Source organism: Chroicocephalus ridibundus, chromosome 2 (genome assembly GCF_963924245.1).
Source record: "Chroicocephalus ridibundus chromosome 2, bChrRid1.1, whole genome shotgun sequence".
NCBI classification, from domain to species: domain Eukaryota; kingdom Metazoa; phylum Chordata; class Aves; order Charadriiformes; family Laridae; genus Chroicocephalus; species Chroicocephalus ridibundus.
The window spans coordinates 50,903,865-50,925,886 of record NC_086285.1 but is presented as its reverse complement, the minus strand read 5'-3'; the positions used below and the strand labels follow the sequence as shown (position 1 = coordinate 50,925,886).

At 40.4% G+C, this 22,022-nt stretch overlaps 1 protein-coding gene across 4 annotated transcripts in view; it reads right to left on the bottom strand.

The window, feature by feature from the left end:
* Positions 1-10,943: 10,943 nt before the first annotated feature.
* PDCD6IP (programmed cell death 6 interacting protein) overlaps positions 10,944-22,022 on the bottom strand; it is a 34,504-nt gene continuing 23,425 nt past the window's right edge. For 2 of the 4 annotated variants that reach the window (XM_063325456.1, XM_063325458.1), the window contains exons 12-18: positions 21,430-21,599; positions 20,311-20,559; positions 18,815-18,949; positions 17,779-17,873; positions 14,850-14,982; positions 14,240-14,457; positions 10,944-13,442 (exon numbers count right to left, since the gene is read on the bottom strand). In XM_063325456.1, coding sequence (XP_063181526.1) covers positions 13,274-13,442; positions 14,240-14,457; positions 14,850-14,982; positions 17,779-17,873; positions 18,815-18,949; positions 20,311-20,559; positions 21,430-21,599 — 1,169 coding nt within the window. In that variant the 3' untranslated portion in view covers positions 10,944-13,273. The remainder of the gene's footprint in view (positions 13,443-14,239; positions 14,458-14,849; positions 14,983-17,778; positions 17,874-18,814; positions 18,950-20,310; positions 20,560-21,429; positions 21,600-22,022) is intronic. The other 2 variants (XM_063325457.1, XM_063325459.1) reach the window with 1 other exon arrangement.

The window sequence follows — 22,022 nt, the reverse complement described above, 5'->3', positions numbered from 1 at the left end:
TAAAAGTTATTCACTGCAGCACTTTTTACCTTCTTGTAATGTTTTCCCCACATCTCTATGTACTGGTGTCTTTTGATCTACGTGTCCTCCTTTATGGCAGTTCACAGTGGGCTGTGAGAGACACGCAGCACGGAGCAAACCAACTCGCTCACATGCAGACTGGAAGGAGACGGGGATTCAGACACCAGGGACCAACACAGCAAAAGTAAAAGGTGCCTTGGCCTTTACCTACTGGCATCCTTATGCCGTCTGTAGCACAAAAACTTTGAACCAAAAACATTTTTGTCTGCATTTCAGGAATGCCTGTGCTATTGATCTGCCCAACTTGGAAAGTGCCAAGTAGACTGAGCAGGTATTCATGCCAGCTACTGACAGGCACATTTGCCAAAATGATAAGGCAGAATCTAAAACTGGGGATGCTTCACAGGAGAGAGAACAGCAACAACCCACCGACAATAAAGGCCATCTGGAGAGAGGAAGAGGTGCTCCAAACCCACCAACACTCAGCCATCACAGGGTACTTACATATTGTTTACAACCACTGACTGCACCAGGCTCAGAAACCTCTTCTTTTCTCCTTTTTGTATTTTTTCCTTTTTTCTTTCTTTTTTCCTTCCTTTCTTCTTTCTTTTTCTGTTTTTCTTTTTTTTTTTCTCTTCCCCCCCACCCCTTTTTTTTTTTCTTTTTTTCTCTTCCTCCCCTCTTTTTCTTTTTAAATCTGGGTCAGTAACAAGCACATGAAAGTAATTTCCAAGGATGCTGCACAACCTAACTCCACCTGCCTAACCTTTGCCAACCTGTCAGCCCCACCAGGCTGCACAGGCAGCGGTAAGCAAACCACCATCCTGCACTGTATCTATACCCTGCCTCCCGGAATTGTGTGCACCAGGAGGCTCTTCCTGGGAGACACCTTGCTTGCGAGCTACAACCAAGAAACCACACAACCACCTCTGTCTTGAACTCAGACTCCTGCCTGACACCCTGCTGGATAAAATATTTAGTAATAGTCAGCACAGATGGCAACTGTTACCACTTATTTGGGAAGGATGAGGAAAATAAGAAATTATAGATTCTTGTACAGAAGGGTCATTTCACTTCTGACCCCGGGCGGTAAACAGTCCTAGTTAGCAAAACTTAAATGGCCTTAAAAAATATGCAGGTGACTGAAAAAAAATATCCCATTATCTCCTTGTGCAAGCGAGCTGCTGTACTGGCGATCCGACAGGTAACTTGGCAGCACACCAACCTGCTCTGCTGAGGCGCAGGTTCCAGCTCTTTGTCCACTTACTCACTTTGCCTTCAGCTTTCCACAGAACGGTGCCCTAAATTCTGTTAAAGCCACTCTAACTAAGTGAAGAAGAAACTTCAAGGTTTTTGCTCAACCCCTAAATTCCCCAAACTGGCCACAGAAGAAAATCTGCACTTTACGTTCCCAGTGGAGGAAGGCTGGCTGCGGCGTTCCCCGGGCACCCCCTGCCGCCCAAGCCCTACCAGCATCCCTGCAAGCCTCCTCCCTTTGCTTAGGTCTCTCACAACAGTGATGTGAGGAAAGAAAGACCTTTTCCAAGAGGAGCTTTTTTTTTTTTTCTTTTTAAGGAATAAGCTAACTGCTTCCATCGAGAAATACTGAACATTTTCGATAGTCGATAACAAAGGCGCTTGAAATCTCATTACAGCTTCAAACGTTTCAGCATCTTGAAGGTTAGCTCAGTGTATTCCCTCCAAAGGTTTGCTGGTGCAGAATTAACCAGAACCTACATAATTTCTTTTACAGGCAGCATCGTTTCTGATATCTTCAGAGATAACCGCACGGATCAGAAGGATTATTGTGGCATTAACTGCTCTGATTACATTCCCTACAGTTTAATAACAAGAGCAGTGAGACTGTAGGTGTATCAACAGAGTTTTGGATTTGTGAGCAAAGAAAGTTGGGGGTTATTACCAGAATGTGAGAAAAGAAAAGGTCACACACTCAAATGTGCCTCTCAGGACACAGCTGACATATTCCGTGGGGCAAGAAAAGTGATTTCTCAATATAGCATCATGAGTTTTCTGATAAGAAGCCATAGGGACTGTGTTAGGAAAGCTGTAGATCCGTCTTGTCACATCCAGAGTGCTTTGGCTGTGAACTTAACCCATAAAAAATAAGGCAACCACATTTTGTAACATCTGTCTTTTAAAGATATTAGCTACGGTGTGTGCACGCTTTATGTTCCTATTTATCTGCTGGTGTCTACAGTGATAACTGCACCAGCTCCTGGATTTTTTTAATCAATAAGAAGAAACTTACTTTCACTGGAAATAAAAAGCCAGAAAATGGGGTCTCAGCAAAATGGTGGCTGTTAATGGCACTGTTGTTCCTTCTGTCTAATGTTTTCCCCAAGGAAGTATCCTGCCATGGAAAGTTTTTGGTTGGTACTTCACGGAGGAAAGCAGAGAGGTAGCTGAAGAACCTTACAGCTAAAATTACAAGCTACCAATAGGATTAAACGTATTTTTTCCAGGCACATTTACTGAAGATAATACTGAAGTTTACAATTCTATTGTTCCAGCTTCCTGTGCTTGTTAAAGTGCAGAAGACAATCTGTAGTTGCTTATTTTGTATCTAAGCAACTGTCAGACTCTCTATCTACTAATAAGAAAGGGTATAATTATATGCTGCTACTTTAATTAGCAGCAGATGCCTATGTTTATGAAATAAAAATGTAAGATTTTCTGAAGTGCAGAGTCTTGCTTATATGCAAATTGCAAGAGCCCTTTTGTAGGCTCCTAGAGGCTTTGTTTGGCTGTGGCAGCTTGCTCAGGGCAGGGCACGGGACACGCACAGCCCGTTGCTGCTGCGCCTTAGACCATGGGCTCGGAGCCTGGCTGCACCAAACGCCGGTTTGGGAGAGCCGCAGGCCAAGGATAAATCAGGGTCTAATGGTACCTTTCTGACCCTCCCAGTGCTGGCATGAAGCAGGTGCTTGTTTCTGATTCAAAGACCAAGAACTGCCGGCGCACAGCCTGCTTCGGGCTACCTGTTTCCGTGCCGCAGGGGCTGCTTTCTGCAGGACGCGGTTGCAGAGCAGGCAACGCAGGTGAAGAATCCTTATCACCAATCTCTGATCGCATCGAGGTGCTTCAGCAGCACATAGTGATGCAATGCAGCATTTTTCTTCAGAAGGAATAACAACAGGGGCTATTGCTGAGCATCCTTCTTTGCATCTAAGATGAAAAGAGTACCAAGAAAAAACAATAAAATCCACAGTCTTTCAGAAATCCATGAAGACACACGCAGACAGAGCATACAGATGAGAATAACCTTGTCCAGGATAGAAAATACTTGTTAGATGAGTCTCTAATTTCCATTATTCAGTATTTTTAGTCTTGTTTCCATGGAAACAGCACTTGTGCAATGATGCTGTCCTGCAAGGGAGTGAGTGGATGCACACATATGTATGTACATCTGTGTATTCTTCTCCTGGCCTCCAGCAACTTTGAACAAATTTGCCAGAAAAGTTGAGGTTCCAAGGATAATTAGACACAAACAGTTTTGTGAAAGCATCCAGGCAAGGGATAACTGATCTTGTAAGTTCTCCAGCCAAAGAAATCTCATTAGACAGTAGAGAACCTACATGAGAGGGGAACGATGCCACCCCTGTAACCGCTGCATGTCCAGAAGGTGACTCAGTAGGAAAGCTCCTACTTGCTTGGATGTCAAACACCGTGACACTCTGCCTGCCACAAGGCACAGTTCCATGGGAAGTACGTTCTTGGGTTTGGAATTCAAGGCTGCTGTTTAGAAACTGTCAAAATGCAAGACATCCTGCCCGAAGGTTTGGGATGCCAACAGAATAAGCAACACCTGTCTTGCCTCTTACCATCATTTGGGGTGCTTTGCCCTGACACCTGCCCTCTTCAGAAAATGAAGTATTCAACCAAGTTTGGCCCATCTCTTCATCCCTTCAAGGTGAGCTACCATGCTGCCTCTCACAGCCATGCATGCAAGAAAAGGGATAGGTTGGATCATCAAGCTAAATTAGAGAGAATCTCTAATTTATAAACTCTAATCATCCATCCCTACATTCCATATTTCAGGAAGAGATGAAATCCTGTAGCGAACCTTTATATTCACAGTTTCTATGCCAGTCCCTCACTGTTGCTAATCCACTTACAAGAACTAAGTTACACAAGACTGCACCCTAGTAGGCTGCAAGAGCATGCTAGCGTATAACCCCTACCTTTGTCTTCTTTTACTACATTTCTAATCTCTAATCCACTCCCTGCAAGAGCGGGCAGCCATTTCTCTGCTCACTGCGGCAGAGGCTGTCAGCAGAGACACACACCAGATGCTTTCCCACAGAGCCCGATTTTGCTCTCGCCCTTACTCTGTGGCTCTCAATCAAAATTCAAGGTCATTCTGATCACAGATTTCTGTTTGTGTTTGGTCTTCCCCATGCACAGCGTTCACGCACAGTATGCGAAGCAATGCTTCCACAACAGGTATCGCTCAGAGCACATATGGAGGCAGAAGGATCTGGTTGAATGAGACACCTGCTCGCTGGAGCGTCTGCATCTATTCAAAAGCTTTAGAGGCTAGTTTCTCATGTAGGATATTTGTGACAAAGCCCTGTCAGTGTCATCTTGAATATGCTTTAAGAAATCATCTACGCTTAAGGTTAGCTGCATAAAACCGCTGTGACTCGTATTAATCAATGCTCAGGAAGAAGACAATTCTGTTTACACCTGAGGTCATTTTCAAAGTGACCTGTATGACTGTTGAGCAGTATTTCAGGATTATCCTCTTCACAACGCGGGCTTTGTACCTCCTGCTACACACAGAGACAGTTTTAATAACCTGTGTGCAGGTAACATTCAGTAACAGGTAAAAATCAACTGAGTGTGCTCCAAATGCCAGCACGTTTTCTGTGCCGTGTGATACGAATATTATTGCAGCTGTGCAGGGAACAGATCTCTTCACACACCCCCCCAGAAGACAGCGAGCACAGCTCAAGGGAATAGTACACCAACGCACAAGAAGTTTCTACTTACATTACCCTGAATTTCCAGCTCACCTCCTCACTCTCCACGGTGGATGAGAGGCCACATGAAAGATAGTCACCACAAAGCCATAGGAAGTAAAAAAATTAGCCCAGGTAAATTCACCCAGGGCACACACTCTTCCTCTGCCATAAGCAGCCTGTTAGAGCGTGTGTAATATTCAAGATCGTGCTGTCAGCTCTACATCATGGCAGAAACCAGTAGGTCTCCAATAGCACTGTCACCTTTGGGACACTTTGCTTTTGCTACCCGACAGTGTAAGCAGTTATCCAAAGTGATGGCCCTTGTCCAGAGGAAGGAGAAGACTCCTTTCTATTACCTCCTCTTCAGAGATATGGAAAAATGTTTTATACTAGCAGAGTTATTAACTGGTAATGTAGGACATTGCTATCGGTATTTCACACTACCTACTGCCCTTCTGCCCCTTAATTAAAAATAATGGGCATGAGGTGTCGTTTCACAGAAAATTGGGGTGGGGATAGAGGGCCTCCATTGTTAAGGCCCACTGACAACCCTATGGTGAAATATGACGTGCTTAACATCAAAGGTGGAACAAAAATCTCTAAATCCAGAAAACTGTCTTCTAGAGATTTGCAGGTAGCGTTTCGATTTCTCTAATATATTCACAACAATCTCTTTTTGTAGCACAGCAAAACTTTTCCTTCCATCATCTTGCATCATTTCATCTTGACCCTTAACAATGCTGTTCAAAATTTTCCACACAAAGCTGATGATGCCATTGCGATGCAGGGATTTAACAGCAGTGATGGAGGATTTGGGCTTATGTTATGTCTTTCCATATAATGCCACCTAGCGTGCATTATACAGAATCTGCCAGACACGCTTGGTTATTTACTTCTTCCTTACATTTGGGGATTGGGAGTGCACCGCAAAGTTTTGTTTACTTCAAAGCAACAAGAAAAAGTGTTTCAATGTGGCCACATGACAATGGTGGAAAACAGCAACACACCAGGCACGTTGTTTTCCACTGGATCTACGTCTGTTTCTGTGCTAGATCACATACCTTTCCTGCTTATGGAAATTAATACTTGCTGGAAACTAATGACTAATGCAAAATTTACTAATAGAACATGAAATGCGCCTTCACTAATGAAATATAACTAGTGGCAGCAAGAGACTGAATAAAGGAAGTCGGCTTTTTTATTTTAAATAAGAAACTCCATTTGCTTTGAGATACTCCTATCTACTACCAGTTCTTGGGCTCTTGCACCTTGACCTGCTGTCTCTCCTTCCTTTCATAGGCCACGAGGTTCACGTCGCCCCTTTTTGTCTCCAACACTGGAGACTGGCATGGAAGCACCTTCCTTGATTCCTCTACACAGATTGGTCATTCCATGGATGATCCTACTCATTTTTGAGACCTGACTCGCCATTACAGCCAGCCTATGCCAATGCTGTCGAATCCACCTGATCTGCTGCCTCTTCCCTCTTCCATTTTAAAGACTCTCTCTCCCCATCACCAATTCCTACCTTTGACGCAGCTCTTCAGACACACTGGAAGTCAGCTTCTTGATTAAGTTAAGTTCTTTGCTTACCATTACACTCCTCCCTTCAGCCAAGGAGGAGGGGAAAATATTAGTTTCCTTCACCTTTGAATTCCTTTTCTGAACTCTCCCTCCCTGCCTGTACAGCTAAAGCTCCATCTCTTTTTTTCCTTCCTTTTACTACCATTGCTCTTTCTTCTGTTTCAATTAAGCCTTTTCAACTTCAGTTTCTTTTTTCCTTGCACCACTTGAAATGTTATGATTTATGACTTCATGATGTCAAAATTCTAGGGCCCTTCTTCCCTGCTCCCTCCTCTTCCTAAACTCATTTGACAAGCCCCCACTCCCTCAGCCATCCCTCAGCTTTCCTTCCACTTTATCCTGGCTCTTGGCACCTTCCCTCTCTAAGTGTTGTCCATCCCTCTCGTACAACATCTGCTGTGAGCATTGCAGCTGCCCCACGGTGACAGAGCTGTTACTGCCGACGCGCTTTTCTCCTGCCAGCAACACGTGCTCCTTTTTTCTACTCCCACTCTCAGAATGGGTCATGATAACACTCGCCACCCACTTTGCTCCGATGTCACTTCAGCACAGCAGCGATTTAAGCCTGATCAGGTAATTTTGCCCGGCGCCAAGTAAGGTGCGCGCGCATCATCGTTCAGTTGTCATATCAGATGAGGAGAGTGAGTTTAAACCACATGGTAGGTTCAGTAAGAGACTGTCCATGTATGCAGACTAAAGGCTGAAAATACCCCAAAAAATGCCCAAAAGCTACATAAACCTTGCAGAGCAATAAAGCAGTTTAGGATGACTGTGAAGTCTTACCTATCCCTCCACCTTCACAGCACAGCGCTCCGAGTCCAGTTGGCAGCTGGTCAGGATGGTGGACATGGGCAGCTGATGGAGTTGTCCCTGCACTTGGCTGGTTCTACAGTTCAGGCTCCAGGTCACCAACCAAGGAACGTGCACAATATCCACCTGCACTTAACATTGGCCACACTTAATTAAAAGCAATTTGCTTGTCCTTCCACCCACACGAATGCAAAATCTCTTTTTGCATACAGTCGCACCAAAAAAATATCTGTTGGACACATTGAGCATTTCCCAGTTGTGTGATACCAGCCTGCCCTCTGCTGCAGGTTCAGCACATGGCACTGTGTCGCTCCATGCCCCATTGCCATTTATTTTCTGAGAATGCGAACAGCACAGGCTGGCCCTTACATGAATACACAACTCAGAAAAGTTTCATTTAAACCAGCAAAAATTAAGAAGTCCAACAAGGTGTGACAATGAGACTGCAAAATCCTTAGTAGGAAATACAAAGAGAAAGGAGAGTTGTGTAGGCACATTGTCCTGGTTTGAGTGACACAGGACTAATTTATCTTTCAGTAATTTTACTTTTTAGTTAAATCTCTTCTAACACTTAGGAAGACTCTAGTGTCTGAATTTGTGAAAATATTTACTTTATGGCCAGCTATGGTATGCGGGTTTCAAGGTCTCAGTTTTTGAGAATAGCCAGGTGTGGGGATGAGGAGGAGCGAGACCCGGGCACTTGACCCAAGCTGGCCAACAGGATTATTTCTTCCTATCAATGTCACACGCAGTATAAATTAGAAAAAGTTTGCTGAGGAGTTCTCTCTCTGCCTTGATGGCTGCGATCCTGAGAACTCCTCGCCCCAGCGCCAGACCCCTGAGCCCTTCCCTTCCTCCCGAAGCCGTAGCCCTTGCAGTGTCCAGCATTTGCTGCCCGCGGCTGGGAGTGCACAGCTCCTGCTGATAGAATGGGCTGAGTATAAGCCTGGTGTATTTTATATTGGTATCAGGAACAAGATTGGTTCTTTAGTGTTATTAATGTTTTTTAATCTTATTCTAGTAAATCTGTTTATATTTCAACCCTCAGGTTTCCTTGTTTTTCCCAGATTCCCCTTCCAGGGTGGGGAGGGGTCATTGGGTGGTAGAATAATTGTCTAAATGACAATAAGTTGTTGTGGGTTCCTCAAACCGTAACACGTTATCTTCACAGAGACAGCACTGTTGTTAATTCTGCAGTTGTAAGGTAGCTTACATTGAGACCGTAGTGTGCTATGCGCACGCTCACTGTCATGTGCCGAAAAGCGGGCAGAATGATGGCAAACCCCAGAAAAATGCAAATATCCGTAAGCACCGCACCGGCCAACGTAGAGCGGGGTTTGGCATGTCCCACTGCGGAGTCACCGTGTTCAGGAGGGTATTGTTTGCCTTGAAAATCCTTCTTGCTTAAATTGCTCCTTGACTGGGAGGAACATTCCGGATACAAGATACTGTCTGAGGATACTCTTTAACTGCGAAAACCTCTGCGTTTCAACACAGTCGCTCCAGCGCCAGATATAAGGAAGCGAGGGGCAGCCCAAGTCCCCACAGCTCTTTCGCAGAGATAACTCCCCCCCCCACACCCCGCAGGGGAAGGGGCCGCCTGCCCTGAAGGCGGAGGGGTGTCCCGCCGCTGGATGCCTGATGGCAGCGGGGCGGGAGAGGCCGGAGCAAGGCTGCGCCCCAGGAAGCCATTTGCCCCCTGTTCCTCCTACAACACCCCCTGCTCGCTCCTCCTGCCTGCATCACGCAACGCTGCTTCTCCCCAAAAAATTGAAAGGTGGATTTCCTGAGTGAGCCCAGGCCAGGCGGTGTCAGGGGGAAACGGTTACTTGAGGTCAAAGGTTACCTGAGGTCAAAGGTTACTTTCTCAGGCAGATTTCCAGAGTGAGTCCAGCCCGGCCTTTGCCATAGGTCAAAGGACACTTGAGGTCAAAGCACACATGTTATTTGGGGTCAAAGTTAAATATCACCTTAAAAAAAAAAAAAAAACAAACTTAAAAAACCCCACTCCTTAAAAAAAAAAAAAAAAAAAGCCTTAAAAAAAACCACCTTAAAAAAAAATTTTTAAATATAACTTCCAAAAGTCATAAAAAAAATCCAAAAAGCTAGCAGGTTGGCTAATGCTAGTCAAAAGTAACAACAACAACAACAAAAAAAAAGCCCCAAATCCTCCCCACAAACAATACAAAAAAGCAATTTTGAGACTTGCTCTGCTGTAATAGCTCATCTTTTCAAGAGCTAGAGCTTTCAAAACAGTTTCTTTTAAACTAAACATAGTGAAGTCTTGAAAATTCAGGTAGCTTCATCCTATAGTACACAACCAAAACTTAAACCCACAATCACTCAGATTAGTCTCTTTTAATGTTCCATCAGGATAAACGTGTGCTAGAAAACAAGTTCTGGGAGGCAAGTCACTTCAGAACCCAACACATTTTAGTAACAAAAAAGTGCATCTCTCAGCCAACACAAGGAAAAAAAAATTGCTCTCCGAAGAATTTTCTTGCCATTTTCAGCTACCTGGCAATGAGTAATGTAATTTCAGAACATCAAGGTCCAAACACTGCCTCAAGGTACTTTGAAATAGCAAAGGCCTACGTTCAGCGTACTTCAGACCAGAGCCCACAGATGAGCCCTAAAAGCATTCAAAATAATCCGACATCCTATTCGGGACGATAGTGAAAGAACCATCATTACCTGGCAGTGTCAAATTAGCGGTCAGGAAAGAGGACACTTTTTCATGTGGTCTGAAACCGTATTAAAAAGAAAAAAAAAAAAAAAAAAAAAAAAACAAACAACTGAGGAAAGACCTACTAGCTCTGCAGTAGTTTGGTACTTCACCAATGATCTGTAATTAGTTTGCTTCATAAAACTTGCTTTTCTCATTAATTGCATTGAAAGCTTTTTTTTTTTGCAAGACAAAATAAATGCTTGACTTCAAAGTCTCTGAGAGGACATGATTGTAAATGTTTGTCTCCAACACAGCAATTGCAAAAAGCACGGTATCAGTCTTTTTTGGGGCATGGGGGGGGTGGGGTGGTGTATTAAAAAAACCCTCAGCTTCTTGGAGTGCTGAAGGGGGCCTTTTATCTGCTGGGAAAAGTTTGCCTGGCCTACCCCAGCTGCTGGGAGTCACACAAACCCACAAACCCCAGTCTAACATGAGTTCATGAAAACAAACTTGGAATCAAAGTTTCTGAAGGCAGAAGGACCTGACCATTTCCTTTTCATATAATCAAAGGGAAATACACTCCCATCGGCTTTGGAAATAAACACAACTACCAGGATGTAAACACGGCTGTTACAAGAGAGCTGTACCATATAGTACCACATGCTGAGTGCTTTCACCACAAACCTACTTGGAAGCCCATAACTTATTTCCATCCTTTGCAAAATAACACTCAAGAGAAAAGCCATGAAATCAGGGTTTTCTAACTGATTTTTTTTTTTTTTAATAACCTATAGAAGAACAAGATAACATTTCAACCAAAGTCATGACAGCTGCATGCTTAAAAGCAGATACATACATGTCTCCGGATTTTTCTGGTTTTAGGAAAAAAAAAAAAAAGAGAAAACCGATCATGTGAACGCTGAATGTAATGCATAGATTTCTATACATATTCAAATAATAGCAGACTAAAGCAAGCAGTAACACCACTCGGAAAAAAAAAAATATTTAACCATGATTCCAGATCTACGAAGTCTTAAAAGGAAATTTCAGTTGTAGGAATCTTTACGTTGAACCAAGTTACATTTTTATACAGCATTAAAATAAGTTTTATAAATTGAGGCACTAGAAACAAACTTACACAAATACTCAAATGCATCTAATGTGCGAACTGAAAAATCTACAGGCCATAGAGTACTAGAAATATAGAACTTAAAAGGTTGCATTCAACTTGCACTTGCTCACATCGACACAGTGAAATTAGTGGAAAACTACTGCTTTTCCAGTTAGAGTAAAATCAGGTTCTGATTGTTGTTTCCAAACAGTTATCTTCCTGGCTTTTTCTCACTGTCCTTCCTTGCCTCTTGTGTATTCTCATCAGGGGAAGAATATTGGAGGTTCCCGTGCCACCCCATTCAGCAATGTTTATTAAGAAATGCAAAGCACTTGTCCTTGTGCACAGTTGTATCTATGGTGCTGTATTCCCTTACTTCATCCTGTTCCCCCACACCACTGAGCTTCTACAGGCTTAATAAATTAGTTTAGAATTAGATATTCATGTTCTACGAGGGATGCTTATTTTTATCTAGTTGTTATTTATTTTCTATGGGGGCTGGGGAGTATTAAAGACAAGTAGTGTTTACAAAGTAAATTGGAGTGATCGCACAGCAAGAAGAACTTGAGACAGAAAGGAAGGAGCTCATGTGGATACGTACACTGCTTTCTTTATGAGGAAGAATATTCAAGACCCAATGAGGTTTCCACCCAGATGCTACAATAACTGGCACCCTCTAAACCCCTACATTAAAATATACCTCAGTATTTTAATCAGGCACTTAAATAGAAAAACAAAGCAGTAACATTTAACATAGGTATTGTGAGAGCTATTCTATAAGGCCAGAACGTCTTGAATGAAGCACTCTGGAAATTAATTGTCCCACAGAACTAAGTAACTCATGTCAAGGGCTAAAGGAACAGAGAGTCCCTCACTTGACAAACATGTTTAAAAAAAAAAAAAAGACTGAAAGATGGTTAGTAAATATTTGGTAGAAGCCATTAACCACAAACTTATATTCTTCACTATCTACTGTAAAATGTAGTGCAAGGCTATTAATCCCTTGAGAAGATGGATCTAAAAGTAAACATTCAATCTGCTTTAATTTACAAGATTATTTTTTTTCCCCACAAAAAAAAAAGTTTCTCCACTGATAACAAACTCCCTGAGGGAACACATTGATTTTTTTCAAGGGAAAAAAGCGATCATTTTAAAACAATCTGAAAAGCCCCAACAATCAGTTGTTGCCCTATTTTGAGCCATAACACATTTCCAATCAACATTTCTTTGGAAAAACATGGGTTAGACCAACCAGTCACTGGTCCTGTAAGAGGGGCCCTGATCTTCCTTCTTTTACAAAGTATTATGAAGATGAGGGTAATTATTCTTTTAAAACTGTAATGAACATATTTTACTCAAATACACTTCAAAGTTACAGGAAAATTCTACCTGCAAGACTTTCTCTACCGACATTTAAATGGTTAATTATAGATTCTGTCACAAAAATACAGAATCAAGGAAGAGAGGTGGAAATTCAGTTGTAAGGCTAAACATTTGAGAAGTTATCTTTATGTTAAGCAAGTCAAGGGACAAATGAAAGAATCTACAGACACACAAAACACATTTATCCGGTAATGAGAATGCCAAGTATTTAAACCATTCTTAAGGAATTTATTTTTTTTTTTAACAATGATTTACAAGGCCTTGATTATTAGACAAAATAGCATATTTTAACTAAACTCAAAAAAATACAAACCAATGGAGTATAGAAGGAAATGCTGTATGGTTCTGTAGAATATAACACATCCAGTGCACGCACTGCTGTACTTTTTCTCATCTGAACCCATTTGTTACTTATAGGATTTTTGCAAAGAAATATTTTGGTCTAGCCAACATGTAGTGCACACAGCTTCAAGACCACTGAATTAGGATCTAATGCCGGCATTAGTCTACAGTCTAAACCACTGCAACAGATCTTTCGGAGTGTTTAGTGTAATCAAAAACTGATCTAGACATTTTTGAGCGGTTAACAATAAACAGGAGTTACAGACTGCATACAGTTCAGTATGGTACATTAACTGAAGCTAAAACTTTTAGTATGCTTATTGCCAATTTCTCCCAAATTTTAACAAGCAGAGCTTCCTTGCAGATACATTATTGCTGAGGATAAAAAGGCTGTTGAGGAAAAGGGTATCCAGGTTGTTGAGGTGCCGGATATGGTGCTTGTCCAGGGTTTTGAAACACAGGTGCGGGTGCATATGGCAGATTATATTGACCATACATGTATGAATTATAGGCCAATGGCATTGGCATCGGGCAATACCTGTGGGGGGGTGGGGAAAAAAAAATAATACTTTAGTTGCAAAACAGTGATGACAATAATTTGAAAATAACAACTCATTAATAGATACAAAAAGACATGCAATCACTACAAATGCTTTCCTTTCATTTTCCTTTCTGTGCAGCAGAAAGGGTCGTAACTTTCAAGGATCAAACACGGAAAAAAATCATAATGCGTGGAACAGAAATGTAGACAGAAGGTGGACTAAAGGCAGCCTGCTGAACCAGAACTGATCTAAATTGATTCTCTTATGTTTAATATCATCGTACATATTTTAACATTTGCTGAGCCTACTACTGAAGAAGAGAGCAGCTGCTTTCAGTTCCTCGTGATGACTCCAGAAAGATGGGGGGAAAAAAAAAAAAAAAGACATCAGAAGAAAGCACTCTACTCAATTGGGTCTTTTCTGTATTTTTCATCATCTTTAGCAAGATACCAATATTTGAAAAATGAGATATGCCAACACTTTTGAGATAAGCAACACCAACTGATTATGCAAGGGCTGTCAGTCTACAAACCACAGTTAGGAACTGTTGTCCTATCTCCCTTCTCCTTTAAAAAAACCGAACTACAAAAACTTAAAATGAACCCTCCCACAAATTGTGCCAGGAAATGATTCCCAACAAGAACTACATGATTAAAAAAAAAAAAGTCACCTTGCCTCAAACACTAAACACATCTTCAATTATAACAATAACTGATTTTAAAATGTCACATGCAACAAACAAGTGCTTTTAGGTAACAGGATAAAGAACTGCTTTAGTACTCCCGTAGCTTACCCTGGGTAACCTGGATAAGTTGGGTAAGGAGGTCCCTGTGCCTGTGGAGGTGCAGTGCTTGCTGCAGGTGCACTGGCTCCTGGAGCAGGAGCAGGAGCAGCAGCAGGAGCTGCAGCAGGAGCTGCAGCTGTTCCAGAGGGTGCTGATGCAGAAGAGGAACTGCTTGCTGCAGAAATCACTGGTGGTGGTGGCCGTGCTGGTGGCTGCGGTTTAGTCCCCTAACAAGAGAAAGTGAATTAAGCTAGAGCTTCTTTCTGAAAGTCTTGGAATCAAAAGCTGTGGTTATACGATTTGTTGATTTTTGGTTTTATTTTCATTTTAAACAGACATTCTATATTTAGTCTATACAGATAATAATTCAAAGCATCTAAAAAGCAATAAGCTTTCCATTTCAAATCTATAAATTATGAACACCAAGAGTACATAATACATCTCTCTGCAAAGTCTTTAGTAGACCTTGTGCTCTATTTCACTTCAACACATTTCCAAATACACCTTAACATATTAAGGAGTGATATACACAAATTAAAGATCAGTTTGGACTGATCTTTAATCTTTAAAGTGTGGACCTTCTAATTTCTAACCCGCTAATTCCATAGCATATATTTACCACCATGGTTCTGGGTGCTGGAGTAGGAGTCGAGGATGCAGCAGGCTTACTTCCTCCGGCTGATGTGGTCTGATACGTAGGCAGAGGAATAGAAGGAGCACTGGGTTCCCTAGCAATGCTTTGCTGCAAGTCTCTATAAAAAAAAAAGCAAACAAGCAAACATACAGCTTAGTTTAAGAATTGTTTGTTATACGCTTCAGCAAGCTAAGCTAAAAAGATGTAACAGAGTAAATCTAGTATTTAAAGCATGATCACTGAGCTAGCTCAAACTAAATTTGGAGTCCAAATCAATTCCACAGAAACAATCCTCTAGCCAACCCTCTGATTAACTGTTACGGTTATCTTCTAATAATGTCTTTATGTTGCAACTCAATACTGGCTATGGATCACTGAACTAGCCAAAAGCTTTGGGATCAGAAAATATAAAATAGTCAGAACATATAGCAACTTGGAAGCTTTCCTAAGAACATAAGGAAACCTCAAGGCAATGAAAAAGGATAAAACTAAGTTTCAGTAATTTTGACATGTAAACAGATGCTCAAATACAGAAGAAAAGCAATGTTGTATTGCTTGTAGATTGCCCTAAATTAAATAATATTGCATGCAAATACCATACATGTAACAGAACTGTTTAAAAAAAATAAAAAAAAAAAAGAGTCCACTAGAAAGTCTGCAATATTATTTATATCTGGGTAAGCATAACTATCAAAAAAACCCTGGCAAAAATCTGAATGGCTCAGCACATGAGCTTTCAAGTTCTCTATTCTGTGACATCTAGTGTTCAAATTATTCTTGGTAAGATACTTTGGTAAGACACAAGGAGGCTTTGGTCTCATGCTGTACTACAAGCTGCCATTAAGCAGCATAATTTTACAGTCAGCTTGCCACAAAGACTGCAAGGAAGCAGTTTTAAGTTACATATTCAGAGGTATGTAGTACGTTTCTCAATGCAAAGGTTCAATATTTGAGATTGGGCAGGTTCTTCAGAGACTTGACGAAGCATTTAATATTTCAGACAATTTTGCGTAAAAATGACACGTGAGCAATATGTAACAGCTAGAATTTGATACCTGGCATTCTGAAATAGAAGACAGGGGAGACTGACAAAGGAATACAGTCTAGCTAGCAAGAAAACTACAGGCTCCTACTACATAGTATGCAGAGGTGAGCTCCAAAGGACGACAACAAAAGTGGCAACTTTTGCAGAAACTTGGTGCAAAAAACAAGACTGACACAAAAATTCCCCAAGAGAACTGTCCTTGCAGTTATCTCTGCAGTGAAAAGGAATGATGGAGAAAAAGCTGGAAATACTGTCTTGATGCTCTGTTACATATGCATATGTATATCTCAAACTATTTCTCACAGATAGTGGAATAACTATTCAACACTATTATACTGAAACTAACAAACCCAAAACTTCACATCTTAAAAGATGACATAAGGGATGGAAATAACTATTTTCTTCTTAAAAATCACATTGCAAAGACCAATGGCTTACAGAACAGTGGTACCATTCAGAGTGAAGTACATTTTTACCACAAAGTGACCAAATGCATTAAACGTGAAGCTTAAAACACTATTAAAACCAATTCTCCAGTGGGCAATCTTTATGTGGGGAAAAAAAAAAAATCTCTAGTTCTAAATAAATTTCTTTTCACTAAGTGAAGATGAATCCCACTGTCAATAATTTTATTGCAGTTGAGGGGGGTAGGGGGGGCACGGGGAAGGGGCAAATGCACATTTTATTTACTCAAACCGTGGGCTGGGTGCACCGAGAAATACATTTTGTGGACGTATACTCCAAATATCCCAAATCTGATCATTGCCCCTAACCTTAACAGGGTTTCATTTGAGCAAACAGTTAATACGTGAGGCAGTAAAAGATAGCATGGCAAGATTTAGCTGAATGTTATATCAACACTAAGCCTACAGCTTTCATACTGAATGTTAACATATTAGAGATGCGAGATATTCAGATCTAAGCTTTGGTTAGGTAGCGCACAGCTTCCAAATTACATGAATGTAAGCAGTGGAAGAGAGGTGGAAGGGGTTATATACAGTTACTAAGAATTAATTTACAAGCACAATGCCCAACTGAAGAAGAATTGTTCTACAAAGGACGAAGTTAGGAAAGGTAAAATTTGAAGGCTGAGCATCCCATTCAAAACATGGTATGTGCATAGAACAACTGCAGTTTCACCAACCAAAACTTTAGTAACAACTAGCCCTTTTTATAAAGGCTATGCATGCGCTTTGCTAAAGAAAACCAATTAAAAGGCAACCCTTTTCAGTTATGCTTTCCTCTTAAGAGGAGAGCCTAAAAATCATGTCTGAAGCTTACTATGCTAGCCTCATCACATGTGAGAGACAATGACATCAGACACTTTCCTTCACATAAAGGACAAAATCTGCTTCTCTCCCCTGCAGTGTGGGCAACCCACATATCTGAACAATGGTAAAATATCAGACCAGATCAGACTACAGATCAGAGGTGGAATAGCAATGTTTTTCCCACCACCACACTGGGCACATGGAAGGCAGTCAGATGCTGAAGCATTTATCTAATTTCTTAAACCAAAATGACTGCAGGAGCAAGCTACAGGAATCAGAAGTTCCTCAAAGGAAAGAATAAAATAAAATCATTAACAAACGCATGCCAAAAAGAACTGAGAGTGAAATCATGATAAGGTGAAACAGTTTCATGCTGAACTGTATATAGGAACAGCAGAGCAGGCTTAAAAGTAGATTTTTCCATTTATTTCTCCTATCAACTTCCCTAGTTTTTCAGGGAACGGGAGAGTGGGGTTAGCATTAGAGGCAAAAAGGAGGTGATAGTCTTAACACACCTATTCTTCCTTTCTCATTTCATGAGAAACATGTCCCCAAAGATTAATTTCTACAATGCTTAAACAAAATATTGAAGTCTTACTTGAGCAGTTCATCTCTTTCAGTCTTGCGAGCAAAGACAATGTCACTGCATTTGTTTTGGAATTTCAGCAGGAATTCTGTCAGCTCATTATAAAACTAGTGAAGAAGAAAAAAACCAAACCACATGCAACCAATACTTTCAGACTCCATGCTAGCATATTTTTACATATTGATCCAGTTATAGGCATTATATTATTAAAGTGCCCAGTACCTGCCATTCCAGTGAAGTTTGCTAGTGCATTTATTCTGCTTTTCAAAAACAAATTAGTCGGCTGTCGTCCACCACTTTAATATCATAAGATATTGAGTGTATGCTTGTGTGTATATATATGTAACTATCTGTGTGTGTGTATAAATATGAAAATAGCTTAAGACAACTAGAAAATGTATTGAAACCAGAATAAAACTAGATTATTTCTGGTGATTAACTCTTGATTTTCTAAAGGATCATTTCTTCTGGTTTTAATTTTACTGCCTTCAATCAGTTCCATGCATTTCATTTGTATAGACATTTCAGAGTTTTATTTCCCTTTTTTCCTCTAGCGAGCTATCAATAAACCAGCAAAAAGTACTTAATACAGAAGCAGTAAGACACCTTCCAGAAGACCAGATCAAAAAAAGCAAGCTAAATAAAGCCCTCCTCATCTCTCCTCACGTATGCAGTAGCAGTATATAAACCACAAATTTGATAAGGTGATTAAATACCATGGGAGAACACGTGAAAAAATTCCTAAGATAAAATGGATCATCTGGGTACTTCAGCATCAGTTACTCAGCTGTAATTAACACCTTTTCCTATTTTAATATAAAGCAATGCTCAGAAAAGCTTACTTTTCAGATAGGAACAAAGCATTCTTTCACAGCTGTCAAAACAAACAAAATTCAAGCAACTTGCTGTCCTCACTTCAGTAGTAAAATCCTCAAAAATGTACCTCTCATCTAGCATGTCTGCAAATTTATTACAGTTTTTGATTCATGTCTCATTGTGTAAATAAATAATAAAAAAAGTTCTTCCAGTCCCTAAAGCGTTACCATACCTTTGTGCCTTCTTTTAAATTGGCTACAAGTTCCACAAAGTTGTCATTTGCTACGGCTAAGTTCTTCAAAACTTCTTCTCTTAAATTAGATTCATTGTTTGATTGTTTCATCTTTGAAAAATCCTGATGTGCATTCTTAAAAGAAGGGGAAAAAAAAAAAAATGAGCAGTGAAAACAATGCAAGCTAGTTCCATGTAAGGCTGTGTATCTTTGGGTATTTTTCCTCTTACTCATTGCTTCTACCCCCTTTTCCCTATATGTACCTTTCCTCACCTTCCATTCACACACTGTACTTCCCAGTACTTGCTGTCTGCCAAGCGCAGTGGCTATTTCAGAACTATGCATATATTAACTCACTGGCAGTATATATCAGCTAATTATCTGTTCTGTTGTGGACTGCCTTCAGCTAATTCTCAAGTTCATACTGCAGACTCTCAGAGGCTATACTAATTAGTGTCTCTCCTCGTTCTCTCCATTGATATTCATAAAATCATACTGAAAGTTAGTATTTTTAAGAAATGCTACCTCAAATTTGGTTGACCGTGGCAACCTACTAAAAGGACAGGGAAGTGGAAAACTTACAGAAGGATCACCTACGTCTCATTTCTTTTGGGAAAATAAACAAGTATACTTTTAAAAGATTACTTCAGCTCCCAGAAGCAGCCAAACTTGAACTTCAGGACATTCAAACATCAAAGTAATATCCATCAAGATTATAAAGTCTATTATGTTAAAAGATACCTAAATATAAAATCCTTGATAAACATGGGCCATGTGGTCATTTAGGAACAATTTTTTCCCTTTTGGAAAAGTCTCTTATTCTTGCTATCCAAGTGGCAGTCAGAAGTTGCAAGCAGTCTTGCGCACAAATAGGCCCCATCATTACTCAAGCCACTATTGTCACTTGTCCAAGAACTAAGACTTCCTCTTTTACCAGATATCTTAGGTACCTGTCTCTAGCATTACTGGCAAATTAAGGCTGAATTTATAAATAAACTTTGGGAAATCCTCATTAAGTTTTACTTTGATGAGCTTTGCACATGCTGGAGTCAAGCACATTGTAAATAGCAATTAGGAATAAATCAAATTGTACTTCAGAAACCCAAAATATCTTCTAGTAGAAAGTAAGGATAGGTCTCCTGTTATCCCAGAAACAGTATTAAGATGGGATAAGGGGAAAATACAAAACCAAAAACTTCTTAACACAATAGTTAAGCTCATCTGCAGAACTGGGCCAAGAAAAGGTCCAAGAGAATTTACACTGGAGCTCTGGGAGGGTCTGCTAAAAATTCACATTTCATTACAGTGAACACAAAAGACACCCCTGTATTTTTCAGCAATCAGAGGAGTAAAGGAGTATCAACTGGCCTATAACGGGCAAAACAGAGCAAAACAAGCAAAACAGAGTAGAAAGCAACGAGATTTCTAAAGCACTAGAGAGAGAGGAGTCATTGCTCCTTAGTTTAAGAGGAAGGAAGACATACAAGGTGTTGTACCTGAATGTTTTTGAGAAGTTCTTCCTGCTTTTTTAGGGACTCTTGCACTTTCTGTGTGTAACTTCCATAAATTCTGTCCAACTCGGTTACAGAGATAGCCTCCTCATTTATAGCACCATCCTGTGCAAGTGCTGTCAGGAATTTGCTTGTCATGTCAAAATTTACAGATTTCAGGTCATTTTCCAGCTGTTCTCTCTCCTTCTTAACTTCATCCAGATTGGCCAACAAAGTTTTTAAGACATTAACAACCTAGGTAAAAAAAAATGTCAGAAGTTTGCATATTTAGAGGAATTATTGGAATTAATTAGAGGAATTATTTAGGGGAATATTGGACTAAATGACCTTTAAAGTTCTCTTCCTATCCAATACATTCTATGATTATTGCAGAATTGTGCACTATTACTTTTGTTTCCACCTTGCACTCCTCACTGACGCTGGCAACACTGCTGGATGAGTATTTGTTTATAAATGCATTTAAGACAACAAACGGGGACAAAATGCAACGAAACAGAGGATCTCCAAGTATTTCTAAAGCTATATTCTTATCTAAAGATTTGCTTCCACTAATAACACTGAATTAATAGAAAGCTTTTTTAAGCCTTTTTTTTTTTTTAAACTGATCAGATACCTTCCAATAGGATAGTCTAAAAATGACAGTCAAAAACACTGACTTCAAATCACTCCTATGAGAAAAATAATCATATTGCTGTAGATGAGACATGACTTTCTTGGAAAGCAAGTTGCTGTAATTGCCTAATACTTTAAAATAACTGGGCCATGCCTTTTACATTGCCAAATTGCCCCAAAAACCTGAGCACTACATCCCACCACCCTACATTACATAACGAAAATATTCATCAAGGATTGCTCCTTTTATAACCGTCAAACAGTGTTGCTCTCCCTGGCAACTGAACTTGCTGACACCGAGCGTAACAAAATATACTCAGGCAGATTTTAAATAAAAAGGCAACCTCTTTTCCGAATGTTAGTTACCTCCTGTATCAACTGTGAAAGAAACAAGAGCAGCTAAGGATCGGCTTCCACACCAATTCATGTAAGTTTACGTTGTTAGATGAACAGCACTTCTACTCAAAACAGAGACAAATTTCAATGCTTTACCTCACTTCCTTGTAATGTTTTTGCTGGGTTGGCAGAAGGAATGGCGGCATTGAGTTCTGACTCTGGCTTACACAGAAGTGCGATCGTATCCCGGTGAGCCTGATAGCGCTCTTTAACTTGGCCATCTGCTTGCACAGCTTTACTCAAGATGTTATGGTAACTGGCTCCCTCTGGTGGTGGAAAGGAAAAAAGAAGGTTGTTTATATAATTTCAAAACTCGTTTTATTGAGGAATTTGCACCAGAGCAGCGTTTACGCTTTTTGCAAGTCTTCATACAGTTTTATGAGCCTGCACATCCTGAAGCTACTAAGACTTATTAAGCTTAAAACTTAAGCTTCTAATTTATGTTTTAAATAGCGCATAAACTAGGTACCTATATTAATTCTCCAGAGAAACACAGAGAAGTGTATTATATGAATGAACACTGGTTTGAGGTACTCCCCAGATTTAAACCCCTGTAACTTTGCCAAACTAAGGCACAGGTACCACTCCCCTGTTAGCTTCAAAACAACACATATTAAGCGCACAGAAACCATGCTATCGTCGTGACCTTAAGTAGCTTGACTAACTGCTGGGGAGGGGGGAAAAAAAAA